At 42.9% G+C, this 19,913-nt stretch overlaps 1 protein-coding gene across 1 annotated transcript in view; it reads right to left on the minus strand.

Annotated features, from left to right (window-relative positions):
• Positions 1 to 19,913, minus strand: part of apc2 (APC regulator of WNT signaling pathway 2) — a 97,351-nt gene that overhangs the window by 13,999 nt on the left and 63,439 nt on the right. Inside the window, exons 7-10 of the mRNA XM_067968398.1 lie at positions 8,891 to 8,971; positions 7,130 to 7,508; positions 1,755 to 1,850; positions 80 to 219 (exon numbers count right to left, since the gene is read on the minus strand). Coding sequence (XP_067824499.1) covers positions 80 to 219; positions 1,755 to 1,850; positions 7,130 to 7,508; positions 8,891 to 8,971 — 696 coding nt within the window. The remainder of the gene's footprint in view (positions 1 to 79; positions 220 to 1,754; positions 1,851 to 7,129; positions 7,509 to 8,890; positions 8,972 to 19,913) is intronic.

A 19,913-nucleotide genomic window follows, 5' to 3' on the forward strand; every position in this document is an offset into this window, starting at 1 on the left:
TGCCAAGAGCAAAATTTACCATACAAATCCTTCCCTTTTTATCTTGACCAGTAATTTGCGGGCAGGTACAGTCACTCACCTTGTTGACTACATCTCCAAAGGTGAGGTTGGTCAGGGCCATTCCGGCATACCGACGAAGGGCTGAATTCAGAGAGTCATTGGTGGGCCCATACATGTCACAATCAACCTGAAGCAGTTCAGCAACTGCCTGCAAACCTCCTGTATTGGAGGGGAAAAAAAATAACAGCTGTAAGATATTCATTTTGCAACAGAAGGAACTGCTTTAAACTATGTTTTTATTCAACTAGTTATGATTCAAAATGATTCAATCACAGAACCTGGAACATCTGTTAGTCAATGGAGATGAGCACAGTCAGGTGAATTGGAATTGAAATCTAAATTTGTATTCAGGTCTCCAGATCTCATCTGCAGATTCAAATTCTTTCATCAAACTTCTCTTGTGGAACCAAATCTGTTTGGAATTGGATTAGAATTGGGCACTCAAGTCTAGTAGACCTGTAATTGCATTCAAGGGGTTTACATTTAAGACTAGTGGAAAGCAGCTGAACAATTCTGATTGACTGCTCACTGTCATGCTTTCCTTCAGCTAGGAGAGCAGGTCTCTGATCCCAAGACATGCTTACACTTGTAGGACGTTATGTTTTACTGACTATGACTGCACTTTTGTAAAATAAAATCAATAATGTTGGCTTTTGCCTTCATGATGAGACGCTTTGCCTACATGGAGCATGTGGTTTAGCAGATGAACTGAAAAGGGACAAAACACATCATGCTTGTTAGCTGGCAGATTTGAGTGACAATTTGCATTTAAAATCAAACCCATAACCACAGTGATATGAAATCAAGACTTTAGTCATTAGATGAACAATTTGCCCCATGGAGGCAATAGGAGATTTGTACTTTTGCCCCAAAATTAGATTATTCCCCTCTGAAGTAGAAAAGGAAAGTGTAAATATGTTAGCGTCCACTAAACAACTTTCCATGCTGGGGTCAGCCATTCCCGCTGAGTGAATCTGGGGAGAGGCGGCCAGTGACTCTGCTCAGGCCCTACGTCTACCATTATGTTAAAGCAAAAAATATTAGCAGCTTGCTCCCCTCTCACTCTGCTCCACCATCAGTGGTGCAGCCCTTAGTCACCATACCTCTGCAATCTGAAACTCTCTTCCTAATCCCTCCATCTCACTACATTTATCTTCACCTTCTCGAAACCTTCCTCTGTGACCTCGCCTTCGGTCACCATCCGTAATCTCTTCAATTCCTTTCTCAGTCCAACGCTCCTTGCCCCTCACCCCCCACCCCCCCACCCACCCCACCTTCAGTGAGGCACTTTGGGATGTTCTGCTACATTAAAGGCGCAATATAAGTGCAAATTGTTATTGTCGTTAATAACATCTGTCTCTGGCTGGAACTCTGGTCCATTGATAAAACGCCAGAAGATATATTTTTAGTACCGTATGCTGTTCCCATACGAATGTTTAACGTGCTTGCACTAAATCCTGTATGCTTTTGTAGTAGAAGCGTGGATAATTGAGGTTCGAATATGTATGTCAATATTAGGCTTTAACTTTAGGTTCTTTACTTCTCACTTTCCCTTCTTAAGGGCTAGTTTGTTTGAAATGCTCCATAAATTCCAATCTCAAAACCAATCCCTCCTCCAGAAGTTACCATTAACTAAAATGGTGAATTAATGGGGACACTCAGAGAACACCTAAAGAACAATTTTTACAACTTGCCAAGTTCATTCATGGCGCGTCGGTACTCTTCATCGAAGGACAGCTTCATTATTGCGCACATTGCCTGGCAGATCTGGGGCTCAATGGGCAGTGGCACTACAAGAGAAAAGAAGAGCAGAGCATTTAGATTCGAAATTCAGCAGCATCCAGTTATAGCTTTTGCCCCTCCTCCACCACCACCCCCCCACCCCCCGCCAATTTTCTCCTTGCACCTCCTATTCTGAAGACGTTGACTCCTTCTGGGATGTAGTTCCGTAGGTGGTGGTAGCTCTCCAATAGCTCACCTAAGTGAGCCTTCCTGCTGACATCAGCCAACTTATAACAGACCACGGAGTTGAGGCGATTAGCATAGATGCCTTTAAGGGGAAGCTAGATAAGTACATGAGGGAGAAAGGAATAGAAGGATATGCTGATAGGATTAGATGAAGTAGGGTAAGAGGAGGCTCATGTGGAGTATAAACCAGTTGGCCCGAATGGCCTATTTCTGTGCTGTAAATTCTATGTAATTCTTGTCGGTCTAGCTTAATGCTACATTGAGCAGTTCCTTTAAATACTAGGCCATTGGAGGCACACTTATAGCTTTTACAGAGTACTCCTTAGGAAATGATTAGGCCCAGTGTTTTTAGCTTACTTGGAGAATTGTGTAAATTATTTTTTAAAATGTGTCTTGGGATATGGCCGATACTGGCAAGCTTGCGTTTACTGTCCATCCTTAGTTACATTAAAAAGGTAGTGGTGGGCTTTCTTCTTGCATGGTGATAGCGTTTTACAGCTGAGTAGCTTGCTAGGCCACATCAGAGGACATTAAGAGTCAACCATGCAATGTGGGACTGAAGGCACATGTAGTACAGACTGGATAGAAGTGACAGGTTCCCTTCCCTGAAGGACGCTAGCGAATCAGTTGGATTTTTACGACAATCAGCAACTTTTATGGTCATTTTTGTCTGGTGCCAGCCCACATATTACCAGATTTATTGAATTCAGTTTCATAAAAGGCCATGGTGAGATTGGCACTCTCAGCCCCTGGGTTGTTAGTCCAGTAACGTAACCAATACACTACCGTACTTTAAATTATCATTTGCTTCTATAGATGTGACTTTGCAGTATTTGGAATCGTAAATTTACAGAAATTCTTTTTATGATCCTTTTCTTATACTGAGAAACCTACCTGAATGCAGAACACCATCAAGGTTCAAAACAGGTGCTAAATAGGTTGTTGAAGCCAAATCATTCACAACATTTCAACATTTAAGAAGGAATTAGATGAACACTTGAAGAAGAAAAATACTGTATTAAAGAGTACGAGAAAAGAACAAGGGAATAGGAACATAGGAACAGGAGTAGGCCATTCAGCCCCCTGAGCCTCTTCTGCCATTTAATAAGATCATGGCTGATCTGTATCCTAACTCCATTTACCCGCCTTGGCTCTATATCCCTTAATACCCTTGGCTAGCAAAAATCTATCAATTTCAGGCTTAAAATTATGAATTGATCTAGCAGCTATTGCTTCTTGTGGGAGCGAGTTCCACATTCCTACCATCCTTTGAGTGAAGAAGTGTTTCCTACCTTCTGTCATGAATGGCCTGGCTCTGATTTTAAGGTTATGTCCCCTTGTCCTTGACTCCCCCACCAGTTAAAAAAGTTTCTTTCTATCCAACCTATCAATTCCTTTCAAAATGGGACTGGAGTTAACTGCTCTGATACAGAGCTAGCAGCAATGATGGGCAGAATGGTCTCCTTCTGTGCCAACGTAACCAATTTCTGCAATTCTAAGAAAAGATGAGATAAATCAAGAAGCAATGATTAAGTGGTGACAAGCTTGAGTTTTAAAAGCTAGTAAAAAGGAGGATTTGAGATCTGAAAAGCTGCAAAATAAAAAAAAATCAGTGCTCAAGGCATTAAACCAATTATTAAACTCAGTGCATCTACACTGAACACCTTCAGACAATAGCACAGGGCCAAACTGCATTTAGATCCTTTGTCCCATCTCAGTTGAAAATGCAAGCAATATAAAAATCACAATGTGGCCAATGAGATTCATTTTAACGCAGAACTTCCAAACAGGAATCATTTATAAATAAATAAAAGGTCCAGTACCTCTGTGAGACATAAAATGTTCTTTGTACATCCAAGTATAATAGCCTTTAAGTGCATGGGATGCCCACTGGTGGTTTAGCCATTATTGTGAAACACGGAACAATTAGCTTAATCTTCCTCACAACAGCATCTTTGCAACATTATCCAGAGAGCATGCACTTAGCTCCAGCTCATTACCACTGCTGCTTAAAGCTCCTTTCTTAACCCCAATATAGATTTATAGACTTTCAAAGATTGTAAGGGTTTTTCTCCCCACTTCATATGTGAGCCTGAACGGTGATTTGTCAGCAGGTTATTTCACTGTGGAGGAGCAGTATTAGCTGTGCCTGACCTGTCCTCACCTCAAAATGGACACACATAAACTTTCCAGCAGAAATCACTGGATGGCAATCGGCAGCTTATTTTCCCCTAACTAGCTCAGGGGCTGAGAGGTCAATTGTAGCATCCCAAGCGAGACCTGCTAAGTCAACACAGAAAGAAAACTGAACCTAGGTCTTTCCTGAATTGCGTGGTTCAGAACCGCATCAGGGATATTTTTATTTGTTCTTGGGACGTTGGTGACTATGGCAAGACCACATTTACAGCCCATTCCTAATTGCCCTGACAACTGCTAGGCCACCTAGTGTGAGACTGTCGTCAGATGTAGGCCAGGCCAGGCCAGGCTCCCATTTGGACATCAGTGAAACGGCTGGATTTTTACAACAATCTGTTAGCTTCCCTGGTCAGTTTTCTGGCACTAGACCACAGGTTATCAGATTTATTGAATTCAGTTTGAACCCATAACCTGAGAGTTGCTAGTCTGGTACCATAACTTTGGAATAAGTTTGTGCAGTGTGTGCTGACTCTGCACATCTTGAAAAAAGAGCTGGACCAGTTCTTGGCGGGGGTTGAGGTCGCATCTTATAAAAGGTAAGCAACTTACCACAAAGGGTTGTAGAAGTTTGGAACTCTCTTCCGCAAACGGCAATTGATACTAGCTCAATTGCTAAATTTAAATCGGAGATGGATAGCTTTTTGGCAACCAAAGATATTAAGGGATATGGGCCAAAGGCAGATATTATGGAGTTAGATCACAGATCAGCCATGATCTTATAAAATGGCGGAGCAGGCACGAGGGGCTGAATGGCCTACTCCTGTTCCTATGTACTTCCTATGTACTTCCTATGTACCACATAACATAAGCATGGTCAGTGTGATCTCCTGGATTGGTTTCGATCGCCTGAGGAAGAAGGAGAGGAATTTTACAGATTTTTGTACGTTCATATAACCACTACACTAGTAGTAGTGTGTGGGCATGCCTCTGAGGTAGGACCACACATTCGGAAATCCAATCCTTAATGGAGAGGAATTTTCCAAATTTATTTCCCTTTTTGACCCTGGGTTTCTATTTCTGTTTTTTTGCCTCACCCAGTTGCTTAAATGGCTACTGGGGGTAGGAAGTTTCTAGTTATGATGCTCCAGGCATCATGAGTGTGAGGTAGGTTTGATGGACCAGCCAGTCTTTTCCTGCCCATCATTTTCGTATGCTCGTGTAACCACTTCACTACTATACCCATGTATTCATTGAGCCACTAATGATTTGAACAGTGTCATTGCATTGCACCACTGCCAAACACGACTTTCCGGTTTTCAAGGGGAGCTGCACACCCACTTAAATTGTCATAAAGGGATAAATTTTAACCCCAAAAACGGGTGGGTTGGAGACGAGGGGGCTGAAAAATTGTAAAAAAAGTAAAAACTGACCCCAACCAGCCCACTTCCGGTTTTAATGGAGGTGGTTCGAGGGATGGATGACCAACCCGCTCTCAGGAAGCGGATTGGTCAGTATAATCTTTTAAGGAGGCTGTGGGCCTCCATTTTAATAGGCTTTTTATTTTAAATTCTCGGGGGCCGGGAACCCCGGACCTTCCGCCTCATGCCACGTAAGAGGTGAGAAGGGCCAGATCAATGGGTAAGTGTCTTTATTGTGGGCCAGGAGAAGCAGGAGTGTTTCACCCCCAGCCCAAGAAGCTTACCTGCTGCAAACCCACACACAAGATCGACCGACCGCCCCCGCCCCATGTCCGACGCCCCCCCCCCACGATCTCCCACCCACCCACGATCCCCGACCCCCCACGACCTCCGACCCCCCACGACCTCCGATCCCTCCACGACCTCCGAATCCCCCCCACAATCTCCGACCCTGCCATGTCCAATGCCCCCATGATCTATGATCCCCCCATGGTCTTCGACCCCCCCCCATACGTCCGGCCCCCTCACGATCTCTGACCACCCCCCACGATCTGCGACCCCCCCCCCCATGATCTGCAACTCCCCCACAATCTCCGACCCCCCACAAGCTCCGATCCCCCGATGTCCGACTCCCCCCATGACTGAGACCTTGATGACCGACCCCCCCCACCCCGATGACCACCCCATGACCACCAACCCTGATGACTCCCCCTGATGACCGACCCCCCCACTCCCCCGATCTAAGACTTAACTGCTGGCATCCGCTCCCTGGCTGCTCTCCCGTCTGAATGGCAGCCAGCCTGTCAATCTAGCTGGCTGTCGGATGGGAAACCCACTGAAAAAATTGAAAGACGTCCTTACGTCAAAATCGTAAGGACGTCCTGGAAACCCTACTTCCGGGATTCCCATCAGGGAATCCATATCCCCCCACTCTCTCCCTGGGCTCCTCGTTAAAATTTACCCCGAAGTATTTGGTGCGGATATACAGTGGAAGTCCCATAATCTGTCAAATTGGAGACTGGCAATAATAGGCTGTGCAGTGGAGCAGCATTTTGCGCAAGACTTTGTCCTACAAAAGTTCTAGTAGGTAAATCAGGAATGTGGATAAATCGAGTGAGGGCAATGGAAGTTAGGGACATAGGAACAGGAGTAGGCCATTCAGGCCCTCGAGCCTGTTCCGCCATTCAATTAGATGGTGGCTGATCTGTAGCTCAACCTTGACTCCATATCCTTTAATACCCTCACCTAACAAAAATCTATCAATCTCAGTTTGGAATTTTTCAATTAACCCCCAGCCTCAACAGCTTTTTGGGGGAAGAGAATGCCAGATTTTCACTGCTCTTTGTGTGAAGAAATGCTTCCTGACATCACCCCTGAACGGCCTAGCTGTATTTTCAAAGTTATACCCCCTTGTTCTGGACTCCCCCACCAGGGGAAGTAGTTTCTCTCTCTGCCCTTTCAAATCTTTAAATTCTTTAAGGTAGTGCCCCCACGATATCACTGTTGTCTATTTGGAAAGATAAAAGAATCATTGTTTATTTACTTACAGTTGTTAGATTCTGGCCCATCGCCTTGTCTGTTTGTGTCCAGCCATTCCCAGCACGTCTCACAATACAAGCGAACCTGTTCCAACACATGAAGGACACGCATTTCCCTTTTTGCCTGCCCTTCGTCGGGCTGGGAGTATACGATGTTGTGGAGCGCTGCGCTGGCCCGAGCTCGGGCCTCCTTGCTGCCGCAGGAATTCCTGGTTGGTCCCGAGTCCCTCTCGCTGTCATGCAGGAGCTGAATGAGCAGAGGAAGGCAGCCAGACTTGCGCATGGCAACGCAGCTGTCCTGGGAGCTGGACATGGCGAGCAATGTCCTCGACATGTCATCCTTGTCACGGGTCGCCAGCATGGAAAGCAGCCAGAACACCATCTCTACCTGCAGATTGAAATGCAGAAAGGATTTCATTTTCTTTTTACTTCTTTACTTCCCATCCAACTACAATTTTACGGTACATGTAACAATTCTTGAACTAATTCCTTCACCTGATTTTCTCCTCTCCATTGAGGGCTTTCAAGCTGGAGTGTAGTTAATCAGGTGCCGGTACCTTGCCCCATTGGCTGTTTCTCACGTGTGGACTTAGACTGTGAGTGTCACCGGGCTATTCAACTGTAGGAGGCCACACAGTAGAGTTTGATCCTGTCCTCACCTGATATCCTCACACATGCATTTTCCAGCAAAGATCGCTTGATTCATCAGGAGCAGGAATCCTGGATTATTTTTCCTTTCTCTAGCAGGGAATGGAAAAATAATCCAGGAATGCTGAAGTCAGCTTGACTGCCCCTGCTGCTAGCCCAGCCCAGAGCAGCTAACTTAGCGCAGACCATTAAAGAAACTGGGACCAGGCAGTGCAGTTAGCAACTGAGCCATTGGGAAATTAGTATTTTATTAATTTTATCTCAGTTGTAAGTTGAATCATTGTATTTATCCCCTTTTTGGTGTAAAAATACTTTTTTAAGCTACTCCTTTACCATCAATTTATGTATCCTCGCGGCTACAATGGTTTCAACTTGTGCATTTTGCTATGCATATGAAACTTGGGATGTGAATAGAAAATTGCATTTAAGGACAAATTTTCAGACTGTGTGCTTCTGGTGAGGAGCATGACCCTCTGGGAGCAATACTGGGAAATTGCGGGCGTGTTTTAATTTACTGCTGCAATATTCAGGCTTTTAAAGCCTCAAAAAATCAACATTGCTAGTACAATGTTAAAGGCGAAACAGCTAGGCTTGAGGTAAAATATGGACTGCAATCACTAGGGGAAAAAAAGTAGAAACAACCTTGCGATTATTTGACACTGCTGGTCACTCCAGTGACACAACACACTTACAGGATTTATAAAATATTACTGGTTTGGTGGGCACCATTTACTTTAGTAAATGGCACACCAGATATAGGATTTATAGGTACTCATGCATTAGTCCAGGCATGTGTATATGACTGCATGCTGCATATGTGTATACAAATGCACACTATGGTTGTATTGTGTACATCTATGTATACAAGTGTGCTATGTGTTTGTGTGCATACAAGTGTATTACATATTTATGCATAGAGGAATATCTATGCATATTAGTGTATGTAGTTGTACAGAAATGTATTAGTGTATGTACATATATACAAGTGTATAATGCAATCATGCATACAGGGATGCATAACTATGGGTGTACTAGTGTGTGTACGTATGCATGCATATAGGGGTGGAAGTCTATTTACTCTGCATCTTATACTTGTTTCCTTAAGTCATTACAAGCACTTACCTTACTGCCCAAGTTGTTCAGTCCTTGAGGTAAATTATTCATTGTACTCTCTGTGTCTTGATCATTTGATTTTCCACATCTCTGCACACAAGAGCAAATGATTGTGTTTTTAGTTGCCAGGAACATTCTTTATTTAGATCCAGAAAGAGTAATTGATTTAACTGAACTTTTTTTTTATTCGTTCATGGGATGTGGGCGTCGCTGGCGAGGCCGGCATTTATTGCCCGTCCCTAATTGCCCTTGAGAAGGTGGTGGTGAGCCGCCTTCTTGAACCGCTGCAGTCCGTGTGGTGAAGGTTCTCCCACAATCCTGTTACTCTTTGATGAATTTTGTACTCAACATAGGAGTGAATATCCATGTTACAGTTCGGACTTTCTCCCAACATTTTAATTTGTGCTCATGACAGACACATAGTTTCCTTAAACAGACAAGTCTCCCATGGAAACCTGAACCTTTGTATATGCTGTGAGGGAGATGGAGTGACACGAGACTAGCAGTTACTCCTTAATTACAGTAAAATGTGCCAGAGATTACATAGGGTGCCCACCATATTCTCTTGTCCTGTCCAAAAGGTGGCAAATACCATTTTGTCACCAATGTATGCAGACTAAAATTAATAGATTTATTCACAACAAGCACTAAGACAATAATACACTACTTAAAACAATAAAGATGGAATTAGTCCATGAGGAATTAAAATAGCTTCTTTGGACTATATTTCCTACATTGTCTGTTAATCTGCAAGACTTTTGGGTAAAAGTCTTTCGAGGATTTCCAGATGCAATGTTTTACATGAGCGACACAATGTCGACATCATAGAATTCACCATCACAAGCAAACTGAACTGAAGGTTGAAAAAGGTCTTCAGTATGTATCCCAGAACAAAAGCCTTTGAATAGAGCTGTCTGTCAGCCATGTTAAAAGACACAACGATATTTGCACAACATTTGCAATCAAGCTAACAAGCAGATGTTAACAACTGGGAGATGTAGAGGGCGAATTTCCGCAGAGGTTCTCCTGATCAGAACTCCCGCAAAAATTCACTCGCTTCCTGTCTTCCTCTCACCCATATATAGTATTTCATAGTATGTACCACACGGAAACAGGCCATTCGGCCCAACTGGTCTATGCCGGTGTTTATGTTCCACACGAGCCTCCTCATGTAACTCTATCTATAGCCTTTTATTCCTTTCTCCCTCATGTTCTCTGGCTTCCCCTTAAAGGCATCTATGTTGTTCACCTCAACTCCATGGTCCGTTATAAGTTAGCTGATCTCAACAGGAAGGCTCACTTAGGTGAGCTACTGGGGGGCCACCGCCACCCGGGAAACTGCACCCCCGAAGGATTCAACATCTTCAGAATAGGAGGTGCAAGGAGAAAATTGGGGGGGCAAAAGCTATAACTGGATGCTGCTGAATTTAGAATACTATCAGCATATCCTTCTATTTCCTATCTCCCTCATGTACTTATCTAGCTTCCCCTTAAATGCATACATTTTGATGGCTCAGCCGCTAAAGATAATAGGGTAGATTTTCACTTTTGGCATTGGAGGAATAACTGGCAGCAGTGGATTGGCTGCCGTTATACACCTCGCCTGATTTCCTTTCCATTGGCCTTTAACTCAATGGCAGCTCTTCAGTTCCACAAGTTCTCATTATCTTTCCGAATGTAGTTTACCTACAGTGCTCGGTCAATAAACTGCAAACTTGTGGTAACATCCATGTTGCCTGCTGATTAAGTTAAGAGGGTAAATTCTGCTAAGACTAGTCTCTAGTTTTATCCACCAAAATTGACTTTTATTAAATACGGTCTTATAAGTGGATAAAATTATGGTCATAAGGGTGGTTGCTTCCCTTCCAAAGACCATTGTTACTCTCTCGAAACTATAAAGTGGATTCTGGAAAATCAACACAATTGGGCGATGAAGTGCAGTGGTGCAGTAAATGCGTTCACTGATGTACTTAGATTAGATGTTCACACAGAGTCACTGTCTTCTGGAAGAGTTTGGATGTGTGGATTCCCTTCAGTCCTTCAGGAGGGAGATGGACAAGTTCCTGAGAGAGGAGCACATTTCCATTTAGACAGAGTAAGTTTCAGGCTCTGGGATTAGAAGCAACCTGGAGCTTTGCTTGATTGCCTTAAGGAGTCTGAGAGGAATTTCTGAAAGTTTTTCCTACATTGGCCTCAGTTTTTTTTTCTCTTTTTTGTGCCTCTCCAAACAGATTATGAGACAGGTGGGGGGGGAAGAGGGAGTTGAATCAATGAACAGGTCTGGATGGGGTGGGGCTAGATGGATCTGACAATCTTTTCTCATCCTTTGTTGTACGTTTGTTGTATGTGGAATGGTAGAACATGGTGCTCTAGTCATGTGATTTCACTTGGGGTAGTTTAATTGTCATCTCAAAGCTGCTGTCAGAGGTGAACCCTCCCTCCCTAAATAGGCCTTGAAATTGCACTGGGCGATATTACTAACAAGTGCGTTAGTGGGCCTGTATGGAGGGGCAAATATTAAGAATTCACACACTCAAGACCCACTGCAGAATTTTGTGCGACAGGAATGCAAATCGAGAATTTGAGTGCGAAGGTGAGTTTGCACCCCGTGTCTTTTTCCATACGTGCTCTCGTCACGCAAGACTCTGTGGTGGGAGCACTGGTTCTTAAAGACTACACCAAAATTGCTCAGCCTGCTATTTTAACAATGTGAGTTAACACATTCGTTGAAATAGCGGACAAATGAATTCCATATGAGCATGTTAACATGTTCAAAACTAATATAATTTCAAGACTATAGAGTTGCTGTATATTAAAATGTTTAAATCATAAATGTGTCTCTCAATGTGTTTGCCTTCATGGCCTAACTTGGCAAAGGACCTTTAGGTGAAGGAGGTGGTCCCTCCTGGTCTCACATGGTCTCGATGCTGGGCAATACATTTGTACGCATTTATGTGAGGTGGGTGGAGGGGTTACTGAGTGTCACAGATTTTGTTAGTAAAGTATAAGCTAAAAGAGGGGCTACTTTCAAGAACAATTAGGGATGGGCAATAAATGCTGGCCTCGCGAGCGACGCCCACATCCCATGAACGAATAAAAAAACAGTAATAACAACAACTTGCATTTATAAAGCGCCTTTAACATAGTAAAACATCCCAAGGTGCTTCACGGGAGTGTAATCAGACAAAATGTGGCACCGAGCCACATAAGGAGATATCAGGACAGGTGACCAAGAGGTAGGTTTTAAGGAGCGTCTTAAAGGAGGAGAAAGTGACGGAGAGGTTTAGGGAGGGAATTCCAGAGCTTAGGGCTTAGAAGGCTGAAGGCACGGCCGCCAATGGTGGGGCAAAGGAAATTAGGGGTGCACAAGAGGCCAGGCTTGGAGGAACAGCAAGATTGCGGAGGGGACTTTCACTTAAACTGTTGTTATTTCTAACATTATATAGAAAATTAATGAAAATGTAATTTTAAAGATTGCATAAATTGCGAAGAGATCGGATCCATCCAGGATGCTGGTTCAAGCCAGCAGTTTATAGATCTCAGCAGGGCATTTTAAGGGGAAATGTCAAGCCCAGGCAAAATGCTTCTTCATAAGAAGAGAGGGTAAGAAACTGGCCTGCTGAGTCATTTCAGGATTCTCTTACACATCAATAGGCAACGAGTTATAAAAGAACAGTGCAGGAGCGAGGGAGCAGGTCATTCTGCCGGTCCCTAGGTTGGTGAATGGGATGTTCAGTCTGTTGATTAAGTTCTTCTATTCAGTCTAGAACACCAGGGGGGTTGTACGAACTAATGTCAGTCTTAACCTACAAATGATAAACCCTGCTACAACCCTACAATGTCTCTTGAATTGCTGTGCTTAACAACCCTCACATGGACCTTCATTTCCAGTCTGTGCTTATATCCTTCCATGGTCCAATTTAATAATGGGAAAACTGCTACTTAGGCTCCAGGGTATCCTCTGACAGTTAGATAAAATACGAAGTCCATTCCTGGGATACTTCAACTGCAAAGACTTAATGTTCTGTGACATTCATTCCCAGCAGCAATACCAGCCACAGAGAGCCCCTCGCCTTGAAAAGGTTCACCATAAAACCTGGAGCAGACAATCCAGGCAATGAAATTAAATGTGCAGAACCAGATGAAGAGGAATAGTACACGCGACTGTTTCACTTGCTAATCATTCCTTTTCACGTAAAAGTTAATTGTTATTTGGTGGCTTACTGTAAACTTTGAAAGATAAAAGTAAACAAGTAGGTGGTTGGGCTATGGAGAGGGCCACTTAATCCATTAGCATTTATATGTGCCCAATTTAGATAAATTCTATTTTATGAAATTCCCTCCTACGGTGATATTTTATTGATAAAACATTATTATTCACTGCAATGTATGATTTCCAAGGTCATTACATTGCATCAATAATCTAATTAGGAACATAGGCATGTACAAGACCAGAGAAATTATTACAATCTGTGTCGCCGGTTCCAAAGTTTGAAAATTATTGTGCATTATGCTATCTATCACACCCCTCAATTGCTTTTCCAACCAACTATCTATCCAGGTCCCTCCTAAATCTGCTAACATTAGAATCACTATTTTAGTCTGTCCTCAATTTTTAATCATTGAGCGTCAGATTCCATTCCATATTATAGCGGCCCATTAATGCCTGTGTATTAAGATCTCAAAATCCTCATTTACTTATACAATAATAAAACAATACTATCGACAATTCCAGCCTTATATAATCAATGGATGGAAAATCTAGCCCCTATTGTTTTGCTGAAGTTCAGGTGAAGGGCGTGTTAAAGATTAAGATTTGAAGAAGATTAATTTTACATATACAATGTGAGAGAAAATGAGCAGAGATCACTATATGGGGCTCAGCATAACATCAGTACATCTCTTTTCTTATGACATATCGATTACAGTGTTGTCAACAGGCTTGTTTAGAATATTGGTTGTGGAGTCAGTGACGAAGGGTCAGCAATTTAGAATTATCTCCAAGAGAGTGAGGAGAGAGGTTTGGAGAAATTTCTTTGTGCAGTGGGTTGATGGAGTATGGAATGTTGAGGCAGAGGTCATTGCATCTTTGAAAAGAAAATTGGATAAATATTTGAATCAGAGGAAGATACATGGCTATGGGGAGAGAGTAGGGCAGTGGGATTAGTCTTGGATTGCTCTAGCAAAGAGCTAGTACAGATATGAAGGGCTGAATGGCCTCCTTCCAAGCTGTAAATTTAGGTGGTTCTATGGTATGAATTTGCTATAGGAGAAAATGTATTTACATCAATGCAAACATTGTGCTGCTCTTAATTCATCAATTCAAACAGCTTCCACTACCGAGACCTCAGAATAAAAACAACCTCTAATGGAGACACAAAGTCCTGAGTAAATGGAGAATCTACCTTTGTTCTGACAGCAATGACTTCTATCAGTGACTGTCACAAAGTCTTGACTCTTACTGCTTTCTTCTTAAAAGAGGCTTTTTTGTGTACCGACCCACCAAAATGGGTCTCATTTTACAACAGGAGCACCCAGCTCTTACAGTTAAATTAAACCTCCAATTTGGAATATTATCAGACTAATCATAATTACATAGACTCCTACAGCACAGAAGGTGGCCATTCAGTCCATTGTGCCTATGCCGGCACTTTGAAAGAGGGCTGTCCAATTTAATCCCACACCCCAGCTTCTTCCCCATAACCCTGCAAATTAGTCTGCTTCCAGTACATCTCCAGTTGCCTTTTGAAAGTTGCTATGGAATCTGCTTCCACCACTCTTTCAGGTGGTGCATTGCAGATCTTAACAGCGCTCTGTGTGAAAAAATTTCTCCTCATTTCCCCTCTAGTTCTTTTGCCAATTATTTTAAATCTATGATCTCTGGTTACAGACGCACTTGTCAGAAGAAACAGTTTCTCCCTACTTGCTCAATCAAAACCCCTCATAATTTTGAATGCCTCGATTAGGTCTCCCTTTATCCTTCTCTGCTCTAAGGAGAACGATCCCAGTTTCTCCAACCTCTCCACATAACTGAAGTCCCTCATCCCTGGTATCATCCTGGTAAACTTCCTCTGAACCCTCTTCAAGGCCTTGACATCCTTCCTAAAGTGTGGTGCCCAGAATTGTACACAATACTCCAGCTGAGGCCTAACCAGTGAGGTGGAATGAATGCAAATCTAGGTCCACAACAGTGAGAAGATGCAACCAGGTATGAACTATGGTTTCCTCCTCCCCGTATTTAATTCCAGGTCTGCTTTATATTCAATAAAATTAACCGTAAAAATTATATGGCTTTTTAGCTGCCGAGGGCTCCTCCCAAATCATCAACAAGGAACAGATAGACATCACAACACTAAAAGTGACTAACAGTCAAATTTTTATTCAGTGTACATCAAAGCACAGTTACATTCATATTGCATTTTCTAACGCAAATGCAACACAAAAAAATGCAATGATTCCACCACACAGGCACCACCAGCAGAATCCCATTAATTTTAAATATCAGAACAATGAGATGCAGAACCTTCCTAGGAGTCTATATCTTTATTTATATTTTGCTTGTTAAAAATCAATTCAACCCTAATGGGCCCAATATACTCAAAGGACTATATTGTTTTTATTTAAAAAATCATTTTTCTTAATAAATATTTTCCCTTGGGTTTCTATCTCGGTGAGAAAATGGCCTCAGGTTTTTCTTTGGTCTGCAATGTGAGGCCATTTATTTCTTGTCACCCTGCGCAGGACAGAAATGGATACAAATTGCCTAATTACTATTTATCCAGCGGCATGGAACAGTCCAGTGTTAATTATGTGGGGGTTTAATTGCTATTGCCTTGTTAATACGAGTCTTTTTGTGATCATCAGTGAAGTGACTGTCATGCTGGCAGACAATGTACATTGGAAATGTCCCTAAAATTAAGAATTTATGAATTATCAGGTGGTGTACATGTTTCACATTCCCTTAAAAAAGGTCTTCAGTGTATTGTCATTCCACAATAAATGGAGTTACCCTCTTTCTTGTCACATTTCCTTGAGCTTATATGAGGCATAACATGACATGACATGAGAGAACATGATTCTGATTTAACAAGATTTGCTATGTAGATGGGGTTAGATGAAGAAGGATGGGAGAAAGCTCGTCTGGAACATAAACACCGGCATGGACCTGTTGGGCCGAATGGCCTGTTTCTGTGCTGTACATTCTATGTAATTCTATGTAAGATCAATCATCTTTGGGGTCTGTTGGGGTAAGGAGCCAACTTTGACTCAGTGGGAAGGGGGTATGGAAACTACAGAGGGGGTACGGAAAATACAGAGATAGAATCAATCTCAACTGGGGCACCTGTCGAAAGGAGGTCAATGCTGACCAGGCCCCAGAAGCAAGCAACATTGATTGTTACATAGAATTTACAGCCCAACTGGTCTATGTAGGTGTTTATACTTCACACAAGCCTCCTCCCGCCCTATATCATCTAACCCTATCAAAACATCCTTCTATTCCTTTCTCTCTCATGTACTTATCCAGCTTCCCCTTAAATGTATCAATGCTATTCACCTCAACTACTCCATGTGGTTGCAAGTTCCACATTCTAGCCACTCTCTGGGTAAAGAAGTGTCTGGTGAGCTAAGCCATTAGGACCAATTGGGTCCTAGACTGTTCTTCTGGTCCAGAATGTAGTCGGCATCAGTCTGAAGTTTTTGTACTGCAGTGCTGGTTTTGGGAAAGCAGCACTTATACCATGCTCCCTCATGTACATTTCAATCCGGCATCATTCTCCACTGGGTGCCACCGAATCTGCTGGCGGCTTGTGAAACCCACAAAAGGGTGGGTCTCTGATACCACTGGGGTGTTCACACTTCTGACTTCAGCCAACGGTGAGGGAACTGAGTGTTTGCATTCGCCTGCAGTTTTTAACCATAAAAGCACCTATGGTCACCTTTAAGGGGAACCTGTTATTGCCAACCATGACCTGGTTCTTCTGCTTGCGAAAGAAGTCAACATCAGTGAGGGCAGGAATTGTCCATAAAGACTTCAATACACGTCTGTGTACATAGCTTTCAAGCAAATGGCTTTCTTTCCTTTTTACTTTAGATTTCGGCATGTTTGTAATCACCGTATCAAAATACACTGTTTTCAAACAGCTTTATTCCAGCCATACTTAAATCCACAATCAACCTGAACGGTTTGCCTTGCAAAAAATATATATTGTCACATGTGACACATTGTACTCCACTTCTGGACCATTAAAAAATTGAGGTGTCTGGCTATTCATGGAAAGGATACCGCCTAAAGGCCAGTACAATTCATACTTTTACTGTTTGACACAAAGAGTAAACTCTGCACAGAATTTGAAATCAAAGTCAATCTATTTAGATGTATTTGAATGAATCCAAATGTTCGCCTAATTCAAGTGATCTGGATTTGTAAGACCTGTCCCTTTAAGAAAAGTCTCTGTCTTTCCAGTCACCTGATGTTGGTTGAGGTAATACACAGGTAGAAAGGTTACTTGTATTTTTTTTTAAAGTCTTTAAATATTATTTTGTGTTGTTGGATGTGTTTAATCCATTTGCTTTCCACCCGTTTTTTTATTAACTCTTGGGATGTGGGTATCATTGACAAGGCTGGTATTTATTGCCCATCCTTAAATTGATACAACTGAGTGGCTTGCTAGGCCATTCAGAGGGTAGTCATGAGCCAACCATGTTGATGTGGGACTGGAGTCACATATAGGCCAGACTGGATAAAGACAGTCAGTTTCCTCCCCTAAAGGACATTAGTGAACCAGTTGGGTTTTTAACAGCAATCCAACAGCTTCATGGTCACTTTTACTGCTACGGTGGGAATTGAACTCGCATTCTCTGGATTACGAGTCCAACAACATAAACACAACGCCGCTACACATTTGCTGCTATACACCCAAGTTATCCATTTTGCTTGAAGTCTGGGGACTGTTTACCTGCTGCCCTAGTGCAGTATTAATATTATTTTTTGGGGGAGGGGTAACCTTGATATTTGAACTTGAATTTTAATTTGATTTTAGACCATTCTAATTTTAATGCAGACGGCTCAAGCAAATATTCCTACTTGGAACAATTTCAGTTTAGCAAATGATATCAAACATAAGACTGCTTCTCCAGTTTCCTCAATGGCCTGGTGAGTAAAGGCACCATCCAGTACAGCAATAAGCCACAGAGGCCAGAAGGGCCCAGGTTTCATTTCCTGGTATGTGCTAGACTAGCTGATCTCACTCGGGGCAGTGGTGGGGGCACCACAATTGGACTCAATGGCCCTGCGTCAAAAAAAATCAGCCGAAGATCCTTCATCTAATTACTAATCAGTGACCCTTGTGCAGGCTAGTGGTTTGGACAGGAATTGGAGTTTGCTGTGAAGTTCTTCCACAGCCAAGTAGTTTGCCAGCTAAGGTTGCTAGCTGGTCAAACTTTCATTGGCCCAGCCGAAATTGTTGGTTAACGGTTTTGAGTAGCCATTTATTTTTTTTCAATTCACCTTGAAGCCAGCGCGCAATTTTTTTTTAAATCGCAGCTTAAAAGTGGTCAACTAGTAATTGGCACCAATTTCAAAAACCCGGCCAGCTGACAACCCGACTGCTGAGCCTGAATGAGTAGATTCACACACGAGCCCCTCCCTGCGAGGACAGGAGAAGACAGAAGAAGAAAAAAAAGTGTTTCTCTCAACAATGCTGCAGTGATTTGGTGCAATGAGATTTTGCCTCCCCATAGCCATATTAGAAAGGCTGCCAGTTTAGATGTATCTGCAGTCAATCCCTTCAAATGTAGTTGATACTAAAGAATGGATCGGGATTTCATCAGACGATGTTTAAGGCAATATGTTAGTGCTTGTTTGTAGAGCACGAGGCTCCCATTCAGCAGGCCTGGGTTCAAGCCCCAGTTTCATGTATATCCAATAGCAGATGCGCTCTTCTCCCTCCATTCATTCCATTCCTTAGTATAAATGACCCGTCGTGCGGGCATCAAAGAGCCATTCAACGTCAGTTTACAAACATGTTATTAGACTCAGGCTGCCTATTGGGCTCAAATGTATAAAGGCAAGTTCTTTCTTTCAGTAAACGCAAGGCTCTGGTCTCCTGTGTTTAGGTCTCTGTATTATATATGGGATTCCAGCACATCTAGCAACGTAAAGGTTGTGAGTTCAAATCCCACCACGACAAGTTGTGAAGTTTAATAAATCTGGTCATTTGCGGGCTGGCACCAGAAAAAAAAGTGACCATAAGAATTGCCAGATTGTCATAACAACCCAACCGGTTCACTATTGTCTTTCAAAGAAGGGAGCCTGCCACCCCTACCCAATCTGACCTACATGTGATTCCAATTCCACACTACCTGGTTGATTCTTAAGCCATCTGAAGTGGCCTAGGGAGCCATTCAGTTGTAAAAATAATCGCGATGCAGAAGGTGGCCCACTACCAACTTCACAGGGCTACGAGAGGGTAAACAATAAATGTGGCCCTGCCAGCAGCACCCATATTCTGAGAATAAATGGAGAAAAAAAGGTCCATGGAGAAGGACTCTCAATGGCGAATGTAAATGGGGAGTTCGGTGTGTTGACGTCATTCTGTTGAAGCAGGAACAGTAGTGTGAAACCACTTTAAAATGGCATTTGAATTCCCCAACTCTCTATACGCTTGTTCTGACTGTTATGCGGAGCTCATCACAGTAATGGAGTTGGCTCACCTCATGGCAGGAGAAGGTGACAGCAGGACCTGTTCCATAGATCATGTCTCTCGTTGCCTTACACGGTATGTTAATGATGGAAAAGGAGGAGAGCGCATCATGTCGCTCCCTCTACTGAAGGAGGTGGAATGGCAGCAAGAAAGAAAGGTTAGAAACGGCGGGTGGTGTTAGCACATCAGCACAGTAACACACTGTGCTGGAGAATGGTAGAACAGTGCGCTGTTGGAGTGGTACTGAAACATACAGATAAGAATGGTCCCAGGTCCACTTTCCAGTCTGGGCTGGGGTATCTGATCTCAGCCAGGGCAGTGGTAAGAGT

Source organism: Heptranchias perlo, chromosome 29, assembly GCF_035084215.1.
Source record: "Heptranchias perlo isolate sHepPer1 chromosome 29, sHepPer1.hap1, whole genome shotgun sequence".
In the NCBI taxonomy this organism is placed as follows: Eukaryota; Metazoa; Chordata; class Chondrichthyes; order Hexanchiformes; family Hexanchidae; genus Heptranchias; species Heptranchias perlo.